The sequence below is a fragment of the Microcaecilia unicolor genome, chromosome 4 (assembly GCF_901765095.1).
Source record: "Microcaecilia unicolor chromosome 4, aMicUni1.1, whole genome shotgun sequence".
Lineage (NCBI taxonomy): Eukaryota > Metazoa > Chordata > Amphibia > Gymnophiona > Siphonopidae > Microcaecilia > Microcaecilia unicolor.
The window spans coordinates 139,011,303-139,024,394 of NC_044034.1; the positions used below are offsets into that span (position 1 = coordinate 139,011,303).

The following is a 13,092-nucleotide window of genomic DNA, read 5'->3' on the forward strand; positions in this document are numbered from 1 at the left end:
AAGAGCAAAGCAAAGAATTCATTCAGTCTGTCCACTATGGCCTTGTCCTGCCTGCATGCCCCTTCATGATCTAACAGTCCCACAGATTCCCTCGCAGGCTTTCTGCTTCTGATATACCTGAAAAAGTTGTTACTGTGAGTCTTTGCCTCTGTGGCAAGTTTCTCTTCAGATTCTCTTTTGCCTTCTTTATCAATGTTTTCCATCTAACTTGCCAGTGCTTATGTTGCTTCTTATTTTCTTCATTTGGGTCCTTTTTCCATTCTTTTAAGGATGTTCTTTTGGCTTTAATAGCCTCTTTCACTTCAACATTTAACCATACTGGCTATTAGCTCTTCTTTCCACCTTTGTAAATAAATATGTGGACTACATCTGGTCTGGGCTTCCAAGATAGTATTTTTAAACAATGTGAATGCCTGATTTAAAGTCCTAACTCTTGCAGCTGATCCTTTTAGCTTCTTAACCATTTTCCTTATTTTATCATAGCTACTCTTTTAAAAATTGTTGCTACAGTATATCTCCTTTGTGACTTCATTCCAGATATTAGCTCAAGTTTGATCATATTATGATCATGTTTCCCAGTGGATGCAACACCGTTACCTCTCATACTATGCCCTGCATTCCACTAAGCACTAGATGACCCCCTCTTTTTTCAATAACTGGCAGTAGTCATTATGTCGATCTGATTTTAGGGGAGACTCCTCTCCCACTGGATCCCATTTTAGACAGATAATCTCACTACAGAAAAATATCATTAAAATCCCAAGCCACTCGAGAGTCTCAAAGCTACCCAAGGATGGGTAGACCCTTGGCAGGTGCAATGTCCTATGACCAAGAAGTTCACACTCTATTCTCAACACGCCCTACCCACCAACTACTACTCATATATTAGAGCTACTACTTATCCTCCAGTATACTTCTTCCATTCATACCTGGAACTAATAATAGGAAACAGTCATCTCTGGCCATGCAGTCATCTCCTTGACTATTTCTAATTTTATAAAACAAACAGAATCCCAGCAATGGCATTTAAACTCAGCTGTCTTCCAGTATGACAAACTTTGAAGGCCTATAAGAAAAATCTGTATGAATTACTTTACACATAGAGGACACCTCTGCAGCAGTATGGTGCGATGCCTTTAAAGCAACCCTCAGAAGAGTAATTATCATTGGCTATACCGTTCATACCAGGGTACAACAGAAACGCAAACACCTAGAGGATATGGGTCTTTGATCAGAAAACATTATGCCATTGTTCTCCAACTGTAAAAGAAGGAATAGCCTAATGTTTAGTACAGTGGCCCGAGAACCAGGGAACTGGGTTCAATTCCCACTGCAGCTCCTCATGACTCTGGGCAAGTCACTTAATTCTCCATTGCCCCAAGTATTTGTACATAATACATAAACCTCTTGGATGATGACAACAGAAAGGCAGTATAACAAATTCCATCTCTATATAACTATCATGAGGCAAAGAGCATAAGACTTCAGTTTCACACAGCAGGCATGCTATTATGAAGAGTCCAATATGGCAGGGCATCTCTTAGTGCAATATTTATAAAAGAAAAAAAAATGAAACAAAACAAGGTGAAGAGTCCAAGCCCCACAAACACCCCAGGAGAAAAAGATGTATAAGGATGCAGAAGTCTTGGTATATACAAAACTTACTATCAAACTATATATGTCTGATCTCCTTTCTGCATATCTCTGTCACAATATCTACAATATTTATACCACTGAAGGCCATCATCTGCACAGAAGGATGTGTCTCCTGAAATCCCCTTCCACTAAACTAAAAAATAAAAAGGCTTCAGGTCCTGAGGGGTTAATGAGAGAAATTTCTCGGTTATTCTCCAAATGTCTTGCACCACCCTTTTATTTATATGAGGAATTCTTAAAGCAGGGCACAGTGGAGGACTCATTTTTTGTACATAGGTTATGAGCGTATCTGGCATAAATCTCAATCCTCAGTGGGTCACGAGCATTGTAGGTCATGCCGTTATGAGTAACTACCATCTTAACCAAGTCAAAGCTGCTTATACTAACTTGTCTGCTGCTTGCGCTTCCAAAGAATTATTTTCTATATTTTGGTTTTTAACCACTCCTCCGTCAACAGCTGTATCATCAGTCAGACCTTCACCAGAGGCTCTTGCCAACTTTTTTAGTTCCAAGGTAACCTCCCTTAGAGTCTGTACAGTCCCAATCTGTCTCCACTATTTCTCCTTTGGTCTCCCAGGAAGCTTTCCCTAATGGTTGGTCTTTTCTGAATGGTCCTCTTTTCAGCTAAGTACTTTTACCTGCTCTCTTGTATCTTAACACAGACAAAACCTACAAACCTGCTTGATCCTATCCCATTCTCATAGTTCAAACTGTCCAAGTTAAATCTTCTGCCATTGGTTCTTGCAATGCTCAAAACTCTAGTCTTTCTTCTGATTTTCCCTCCACGTGGAAAACAGCACTGGTCCGTCCCATCTTGAACATCTCTCTTGATCCCTCTCTATCCAAACACTATCACCCAATATCGAACCTATGTTTCTCATCTAACGTTCTAGGGGGGGGGGAAAAACCCAAAATCAAAACTCTTTCAGCAACTATCCTCATTTGTAGAAAATTCTCCCTCCTCCATTGAGAGAAACGGCCATTTAACCCTATCCTCTATTTTCTGTCTCCACAACAGAACATTGCCTCCTATCCTATGACTTTTTTTTATTTACTTGAGACTCTCATGAGGAACTTTACCAAAAGCTTTCTGAAAATCTATATACACATCAACCAGCTTATGTTTCTTGACATTTATTCATGCCTTCAAAGAAATGAAGCAAATTGGTGAGGCAAGACTTCCCACAGGGCTCAGTACTCTCCTCTCCCCACCCCCCTTATTCAATCTTTTCTTTGAGTCCTTTGGCCTCCCTTATCCAAAGTTTCAACATTTCTGTGTACATTTATGTGGACAATATCCTTTTGCTTTACTGAACTGAGTCGATTTGTCCAAATATTGCCTCATTGCAATCTTGTCTTGAAGCTGTATCTAATTGGCTTTCTTCGCATATGATCCTAAACCCTGATAAAACTGTAGTGTGTTGGTTTACAGGCTGCCAAACCTACCACTACTATAAATCATTTCTATAGCGCTACCAGTCGTACGCAGCACTTCACAAATGAACATGAAGAAAAGACCCTGCTCAAAAGAGCTTACAATCTAAATCAGGACAGACAGCACCAATAAGGATAAGGGTAGGACAGATAGAAGGACACATAGGGAAGGGACTATTGAAGAGAGGAAGACAAGATAAAGGTTATGAGTAAGTGACAAGTTAGTCCTATTGCTGGCCTGCTGCTTCTATGAAAATTTATAAAACTGGTTAACTCTTTTCGCTACTTGGGGGCAATAATTTGACACCCAACTTTCATTTTCATCTCACATTTCCTCCATGGTCAAATCCTGGTTCTTCACCCTTCAACAGTTACTATCAGTAGATGGACACTCTCCATGGCCTGATTCTCTCTCTACTCATGTCCTAGATTGATTATTGTAATATCATCTTTGCTGGACATCACACAAGTTTCCATCAAAAAACTACAATCGTTGCAAAATAGTGCAATCAGATTACTATGCCACACAGGGAGGTATGACAGTGTATCCCACCTTCTTAAAGACCACTACCAGCTCCTGGTCTCATATCAGGTGAAATATAAGATTCTCTTGCTAGCATTCCCAACTTTTCACATTAGACTCTCTCCTTACCTATCATCTTCTACCATTCCTTATTCTGCTTCCCATACATTACGATCCCTGAACAATCACCGTATGGTTCTGCCCAGACCAAGGCTTGATCAATATGAAAGCACTAGGCATAGTGCTTTTTATTTTATCACCCCCCTCAAATGGAACAGTTGTCCGTGAGAAATTAGAGTACAACTGCTGTTACCCAAATTTAAAACAGCTATTAAGACCTGGCTATTTAGGTAAGCCTTCAACAAATAGAAGGAAACGGAGTGAACAAAGAATCTGTCCTTTTCCCCTGCCTTTTTCCCTTTCCTCTCTCTTTTTTTATTTTAACTTGTGTTACTTGTTTGATTTCCTGTCTGCATAGCGAAGACACTTACCTGTAGCAGGTATTCTCCGAGGACAGCAGGCTTCGTATTCTCACATGTGGGTAGACAACGCGGATCGGCGTCTACCCACGTGTGAGAATATGCAAGACTGCTTGTCCTTGTAGAAAGCAAAGATACTTACTTGTAGAAGGTATTCTCCAAGGACAGCAGGCTTGGATCTGCGGCATCTACCCACATGTGAGAATATGCAAGCCTGCTTGTCCTCAGAGAATATGGAGATCCTTTCTTGCTGTTATTAGTCTGTAAACTGCTTAGCTCTGTTATCAGCAATAGCGGTATAGCAAGTTTGAAGAATAGTTTTGGAAATGCCAGATAAGAACATTAATTTGGTTTATAATTATAGGCTAGTATCATTTATTAAAGTGGACTGTAAAGAGGTCACGTGACGCCATGCTGGAGAACAGACGCTAGACTGAGGTTCTCCAGGCCCTCGGATGTTTCCCAGTGAACTGTTACAGAAATAAACAGACCTCGTGCAACATAAAGTTATTAAAAATATCAAGAATAGCAGGTGGCCCATTGGAAGAGTGTAACCTGCATCGATGGCGGCAAGAACAGCACATAAAGACAAGACTAGAGGGAAGGCGGTGGAGGAAAAGATGGCGGCACCCTCAAGTCCTGCGAACTCTTCTGTCTCTTCAACGTGGGTGGCGGAGATTACAAAAGAAATGTCAGGGGTGATGGAGGAGCTATTGGAATGCTGCTTTGGCCCGCTGGACTCAAAACTGAAGGGGATGCAATCGCAGCTAACGGAGCTAGCTAAAGATTGTGTGTCCTATCAACAACATACCAGCGATGTTGAGAATCCAAGCAGGAAACTATGCTTAAAAAGATCACCGCATTAGAAGATAAAGTAGAAGATCTTGAAAACAGGTCGTGAAGAAACACCTTGCGATTGGTGGGGTTACCAGAAAATATTCCGGACAAAGACCTGGTGAGCTTTTTAGAGACCTGGATCACTAAAGAATTACAGCTGGGAACTAGCTTTGGGCCTATTTGAGTGGAGCGAGCTCACAGAATCGGTGCTGGACAAAGTCGGCATGCTAGACCTAAACCCATTGCGTGCCAGGAAGTCACTTACATATGATAACGCTAAAATCTTATGCTTCCAAGACTACTTTCTGGGGTGGCGACGCAAAGAAGAGCTTTTGCCCCAGTGTGTACAAAGCTGTTTGAGGCAAAGATAAAATTTGCTTTGATATACCCAGCCATCCTTAGAATCACATACAAGGGAGCGGTACATTCATTCATTGTGGTGGAGAAAGCACAGGACTTTTTGGCAAGGCTTGGTGACCGAGAGGGAGAAGGAATCAACCAGTGAAAATGCAGAAGTTTGAGGATAGAATTGATGTTGCACATGATTGTTTAGATAGCATGGACTTAGAATTTGATTGGCAACATCAAGTGGGAACCCTGGAAGTCGAAGTGCAGAACACGAGTCATGATACGGATAAGTTTCATCAGTCTTCAACAGATGGCGTGCAAGGTGGATGACAGAGGGTAGAGCCAGGAGTAAAAATTTGCACTTGGTGGGACTTTGAGACCATGACGCCTGATGTCTTGGTGCAGACTCTAGAGACTTGGATTCCAAAATCTTTACTCGCTTTCCCCTTATGTTCCATTTAAAATAGCATGGGCTCATCGGCTGGCCTCGGGGACTGATGTGTTTGCAAAGCCTAGGGTGACACACTTTCGTGTGGTACACCTTACACTTAAGCAAGCTATCCTACACGCTCTACGAGGTTTTCAGTGTTTGGAATTTGAAAATTTAAAAAAAAAAAAAAAAAGTCTTATGTTTTTAGGACTACACTGCTACAGTGAGTGCTGCTTGGAAAGCTTTTGCTCCCTTACATTGAGTTTCATCATCGAAAGATTTCATGTGCTTTGCTTTACCAAGTGTTGAATAAAAGCATGAAAGATGGTCTGGCCTTTTCTACAAAAGCAAAACTTCAAGAAACATGATGGCAAGACTTTCTTTTTTTACTACTGTGGAGGCAGCACAAACTTTTTTCTACAAACTGTCCCCCCCCCCCCCCCCCACCTCACCCGTTTGTTGTAAAGTACAGCTTCTGAAAAAACTTCAGACTGCCCAGAACACTGCTGCCAGATTGATATACAACAAAACAAGATATGACAGCGCTACACCTCTTCGACTGAAACTACACTGGCTCCCTGTTTTGGACCGCATTATCTTCAAACTTTGTACCTTGGTCCACAAGATAATCTACGGTGATGCCCCAGGTTATATGATTGGTTTAATTGATCTGCCGGCCAGGAATAGTACCAGCTCATCTCGTACTTATATGAACTTTCATTATCCAAACTGCATTGGTCTTAAATATAAAACGTCCTACACGTCCAATTTCTCCTACTTGAGTATGCAGATGTGGAATGCATTACCTAAAAGTGTGAAAACGATACATGACCATCTAGAATTCAGACGAAATTTAAAGACCTATTTTGCAAGGCCTACCCTACTGCTTCTGCTTAGCTGGCTCAACTCTGCACTGATTCAAAGGACATTGCTATTTCTTATTTCTTTGTCACTTATTTTACCCACTTGTCCCTACTTTCCCTGATCCTATTTCTAATTGTATTTGTTAAACACCTGCCGTACTTGGCGTTCACCAATACGGTGTCTTGTAAGCCACGTTGAACCTGCTAGTGTGTGGGAAAATGGGGGATACAAATGCTGCAAATAAATAAATAAATAAAGATTGCAGAGGTAGAAGCTTTACCATTATCTTTAGATATAGCTAATATCATAGTCCTACCTAAGCCAGGTCGGGACCCTATGCTTCCAGAATCGTCCAATCTCACTTCTGAATTATGAAGCCAAGTTATTGGCAAAAATCATGGCAAATCGTTTGGCGCGAGTTTTACCCAGGATTATTCATGAAGCAGAGGTGGGTTTTGTTTAGGGGCGCTCAGTGGCCAAGAGTATTCGTAAAATACTTATGACATTGGAATATAGACGCCAGAAAGAGATGCACTCCATCCTTGTTAGTTTTGACGCAGAAAAAGCTTTTGATAGGGTGCACTGGGATTTTATCTTTGCATTGCTGCAAACATATGGGTTTACCGGGTGGTTCATCTCAGTAATAAAGGCATTGTACTTGTCGCCTAAGGTACGAGTGTTAGTGAATGGACATATCTCCCAAGAATTTGTGGTACGCAGGGGCATTAGACAGGGGTGTCCCTTGTCACCTCTCCTGTTTGTGTTGACATTAGATCCTTTTATTAGGGACATTATGGCAAATCCTGAGATTAGGGGTATTCAGGTGGGTTCTTGCTGTTTCAAGGTGGCAGTGTTTGCCAATGGCCTTTTAGTTCATCTAGCAGATCCGAAGGCGTCTCTTGCCGCCTTGCTGGAGTCATTCCAAGAGTATGGAGACTATACTGGATTTCGTATTAATGTTGACAAATCGGAAGCTCTACCGTCCTCATTACACCTTCAGAGGGATTGGGAGGGGGAGTTCCCTTTGAAGTGGGTGGGGAATTCCTTTAGGTGCTTAGGTCTTCACTTTGCGATGAATGTGGCATCCCTGTACTGGCTCAATGTGGGAATGCTCATGGACAACACCAAAAGATGCTTAGAGGCATGGAAAGATCTTCCTCTATCCCTGTTAGGGCTAGTGAATCTAATAAAGATGGTTCAATTCCCACGTTGGCTATATGTTCTTCAATCATTATCGATTAAAATCACAAAAAGACATGAGGGGCTTGTATCGGCTCGTTACCGGTTTTTGTTGGAGGGGGAAAAAACCAAAGTTGCGCCTTTCAGTCTTAGTGGAGGATTGGAGCAGGGGGGGCATGGGTCTCCCTAATTTGCAACAATACAATCAGGCTTGTTTACTGCGTCACTTGGGAGACTGGTGTGGACAGACACAGACTTTTACACCAACAGAACTAGAAAGTGAATATTTTGCACCCCATAAATTTTTTTCATTGCTCCACCTGTCTAAGAAACAGACGCCTCTTCATTTGCAGGGCAGTTTATTACGTCCGTTGCAGATGTGGTGCTTCCTAGCGGAGCAATTGGGAGCTATTCCGGCGGTATCAGATTTACTCACTCTTAGGGGTAATGAGTTTTTTTCAACCGGGCATGGATAATCCAATCTTTGCTGAGTGGGAAAGGAGGGGTATTCATAATTTGGAACAAGTTTTGGAGAGAGAAGGAGAGTTGATTCCCTATGAAAGGCTGCAGGAACAGGTGGGATCTCAATGGGGTAACCGATTCGCCTATGCGCAACTCAAACATTATGTCTCATCCTTGGATAAGACACAGTTGGCACTACAGTTAGGCGCTAAACTCCAAGAGTACTTTCAGGGGATTGAGCTTAGAGGCTTGTCAGTGTCGAGTCTTCGGAAGAGCTTGATGAGGGATGCCTCAGAAAGAGACTTTACCTGGCTGAGGACGCGTTGGGAAGAGGATTTGGGAGGGCCATTTGGATGTCGCTGCCACATTACAGGGGATCCTATCACTTACTACAGGGGCAAGGCTTTGAGAGTGTGGATTTAGGGTAGTTATGTGCGCCTATTGGACTAAAGTGAATATCGCGCATGCAGTAGGCAATGGGGAGTCAGTCTGCCCTAAATGTAATCATCAGAGACATACGTATTTTCACGCTTTTTGGCTCTGCCCTGGGATCAAACTCTTTTGGGGGAGGGTTAAGGGCTTTTTAACGCAAATGTTGGGTTGCCACCTTCAAGGGACAGTGGAACCATTTTTACTAGACAAGCCCGGGGCATTTCATCCCATGGGCAAATATAACACTCTGCTGTGTCGGAAGCTGGGCTTAGTTGCTAAAAAAGTAATCTTGCAATATTGGACATCGGCAGAACCACCAGCATTTTGGCATTGGCAGAATCAGGTTCATCTTCTGACCACTTGGGAGGTTAAGGAGGCACATGGGTCCCACAAACTCAAACAATTTTTTTTGAAGCTTTGGAATCCCTACTTGCAGCGCCTGAGTCTGCATGGGCGCAGTCTCCTTATTAATAACCTATAACATTAGGACGATACTCACAACTCTTCCGAGTCGGTAGTTGGAGTACAAGATGGGAGGGGTGGGAAGGGGGGAGGGGATATTGGGGTACAAGGCGCTGATAACATCTTCTTGTTGCTTTGCTTTGCAGTAGCATGGGCTAGTGATAAAGGCTTCGGTTGTACATTGGAAGGGACACAAGAATCAAGTCCCTTCAAGATATGAGAGTTAAATGCTTTAGGAAGGGTAGTTATCAGTAAGTGGGCAGGTTAGAGGGGGAGGGGGGTTGGGTTGGAGACTGGTCATTGAGCAGTCACAAGCGCTCCGTGTGCGGGCAGATACTGATGCACTGTGTGGTATATAGACCAGATGGTGTTGCATTTCTTTAATTGCTCATGTTGTTTAAACCAATATGTTTCCAGTGCATTTTATACTATCGTTGACACCTATTGAGAGAACTAGGCATTTGGTACAGACTCCTAATGCAGGCCTAGCGGCCAAAACAATGTGTTGAGTCTTTTTTATGAATCAATAAAGAATCTGTACTATGCTATTTGCTTTGGGGCTTTTTTTTTGCTCTTCATCTTTGCTGCTGTTGTTTTTGTGCTTTTGACGCAAAGGTTTGCTTTTCTCTGTGTTCCCATGGCTGAAATACTGCCATTTTTTTCTCTTGCTAGGGGCACCATATAAGGCTGTCTCCTACCTCCTTTACTATTTAATACTGCCCTTGAACCGCCGGTGTTAGCTATTAGGCAGGATGCAAACACTGAAGGGGTCAGAATTCGCAATGTTCATTCTAAAGGGTCCATATATGCAGATGATAAAATGGCCTATGTCAAAGTTAGTTCAATTCCTCTTACAGATAACTTTTCCAAAATCTAAGGATACAAAATGAAGTGGAACAAATCTGAAGCTCTCCCTCTGAATAAACAAACAACTAAGAATTCTGTAAGTGGACTTCTCTTTAAAACAGAACGATCCATTAGAAACAGCTAACAAATAATTGATTATTCTTTCCTGAAATAATCTGTGCTTTCTCGCTTGTGTCGGGGCAGACATGATAATATAAAAATGACGACAATGTCAAAGAAAGATGAATTATATTTTAAGCTCAATACCTTTGTTATTCCTGGTCTCCATCTACAGCGATTAGGCAATTAGATTAAATAAATTTGTCAGGAAGGTCAAGATAAACAGTTTTTATTTGATATTCACCTATAAAATAAATCTAAGCAGTTTACAATAAAATATTTAGAAAAAAAAGGGGGGATGACAAAAAAAATAATGAGAAAGACAAGGAACAGTAGGAAAAGGGAGAAAGAAAGGAAAGCATACAATAAGACATCAAGGACATCAATTAGAAAATTAGTGTTGACTAGAAGTCTGAATGGTGTAAAAGTTTCCCGATTTCTCTCACTATCTCCATGTTTACATCTTGAAATCAGGCAATGCTTGGTTTCACCAAAATTAACCTGGATAAGCCTATCTGCTATCATCAGAAGATTATTTGTTGTTTTCTTGCTGTTCGCCCCTGGGTTGGTAAGCTGCTGTTTCAGCAACAACTACTTACCATGATTTTGCTAGCTCCTCTTACCTCTGAGGCATCTTGTTCAAGCAAATGCCTATTTGGTACAATGACAATATTTAAACTGGCAATGCTCCATTAAATTAGAAGGGATGGCAAGGTAAATGCCAATGGTGCCTGGGACAATCAGTTAAGGGAGAGAAAAATGACATAATTCAGAGAACGAATCAGAGTGTGACCTCTCCCCGTCATATAATTCAGTTTTTACAGTTAATCCATGGGCTTTAAAAAAATTAAAAAAAGACTGGTTTGCCCAGTGCTCTCACAGATGCATGGGAACTAGAGGACTAATGTGTGGGTTTGGGACCTCTCAAACCCTCAGGCTTCTATTTTTAGCACAGTTTGTATAACAGTTCCTTAGTACATTTGGAAATAAGACAGGACATATACCTTCTCCAAAACGCTGGGAATGGCTGACTTCAGCAATCCATATTACCTCATCAGCTTCAGTTACATAAATTATTGTTCCATTTAGCACATTAATCTTTATAGGCCCCAATTAAATCTAGTCAATTCTGCTGGTCCTGTACATAAATTACAAAACAGTATGCTGTCCTATTTGCTATTCCACTGCAATAATTTGTTATATTGGTCAAGTATCTGGACCAAGAATCAGTGTTCTCGTGGACCTCCATACCCTTTAAAGTGTGCTACTATAATCTGAAGGTCTCACAGCAAACAAACTATATATACATTCTTTTAGCAACTGCACTAACAACCACTGAATCATAGAAGGATAATTTAACCCTATCTGTTAATCTATGGTGGAATTAGGTCTGCCTTACATGCAAATATGAGCATGTGACAGCCAAGAGAAAAGGATCTCAAATACTTTTTCTGGTGTATGTGCACCATTAGAGACTTTCATTTCCAAGTCATAAGTGGATGCTTTATGTTCAAAGTATTTGCAATTAATTTCTGTTAGCAACACTCTACACAGTATGACAAGTCATACTTTACTGTTCAGTTGTATTTGATTTGGGTATTCCTGTATACTCAGTTTTAAAAAAAAATGAGCATAAGAACACATTCAATACAAGCTACAATAAGATTTGTTTATTTACAGACCTGGCACATGCCCTTCACTACACACATAGACATTTACAAAGATTCCGCACAACAGCAGAAGGAAAGGTCACCAAAGAAAAAATCTATATAAAAATGAAAGGTATCTGCACCTCAGTCAGTACAACTGTAAAATTAGCGAGTAATAAGTAAGTAGGATCAGGCATGTCAACAACTTCTTCCTAAGTGGAAGAGTTAGGGACACCCCAAGTGAAAAGGAAGGGGGAGGGACTGAGTAATGGTTATACCTTAATATCTGATTGTTAACCATGTAGGGGATAAATGAACCAAACTGAAACTTGTTAAAAACAGAAACAAAATTCAAGGTAGCTGAGGGCTGGGCATAGTATAAATTTCAACTCTTTTCACTGAAAAGGGAAATTTTACAAGCTACAAACCTTTACCACTCTTTGACATCTGATGAGAATTCATTCTTTTCATTTCTATTCTCCTTGAAGGGAACACCACAGGGCACACAATTGATTTGGTTTCTGTATTATCTGAGGTTCTTGTTTCTGTATTTATATTAGTCTCTTTCACAAAGCTGCTCTCCACAAATGGGCTGTCTTGTCCTGAGGAATCGGAGATTGGTGAGTCATCCACTGTGTCACAGCTGCTCTCTGGTTCATCATCTGATATACTACAAAAAAAACAACAACAAAAAAAAACCCAAAACATTAACCTAAATCACAGAATGACTGTTACTGCATGTTTATACCCCACCAGTGCCTACTTACTACAATATTCATCAATTCAAATACTTTATTGAAAATATTCAAGCATAAATGGCAATGTGTAATAATTATATAGTTATAGATACAGAAATGTAAATGTTTATTAAAACTTGATATACCTCCTTTACATTATAATAGGTCAAAGCAGTTAATTAAATAGTAAACATAAAAATCAAAGAAAAGGAAGTCCGTATGATAAAGGAAAGAAACCAGTCATTCAAGTACAGTAAATTACAAAACAGTTAAAATCAAGACCAAATCAAAATCGAAACTACAGTTAAGAGCTACAGTGTGTGCAGATCTGTCAGGTACTGGCTGCGCTAAGTCAGTGGACACTAAATGGAAAGGCCAGTTGAAACAAATGAGTTAAGTTTTTGGTTTTGTTTTGTTTTTTTTTTTTATTTAGTAATAGATAGTTATGCCCTAATGGCTGCCATTAGGGCAGAACTATCTCTTACTAAATTAAAAAACAAAACAAAACTATACATTCAGTTAGCCTGTTATGAGTCAATCCGAAAATCTGCTCTAAGAGAGAGGGAACCAGAAAACTGATTTTCGGGTTGACTCATAGCAGGCTTGTTTGGAGGAAGAAAGCACCAGACGATTG

The 13,092-nt window shown here is 40.7% G+C and overlaps 1 protein-coding gene across 1 annotated transcript in view; it reads right to left on the reverse strand.

Moving 5' to 3' along the window:
- HIPK3 (homeodomain interacting protein kinase 3) overlaps positions 1-13,092 on the reverse strand; it is a 283,073-nt gene that overhangs the window by 35,171 nt on the left and 234,810 nt on the right. Inside the window, 1 exon segment of the mRNA XM_030200637.1 lies at positions 12,150-12,391. Within this exon segment, the coding sequence (XP_030056497.1) occupies positions 12,150-12,391 (242 nt within the window).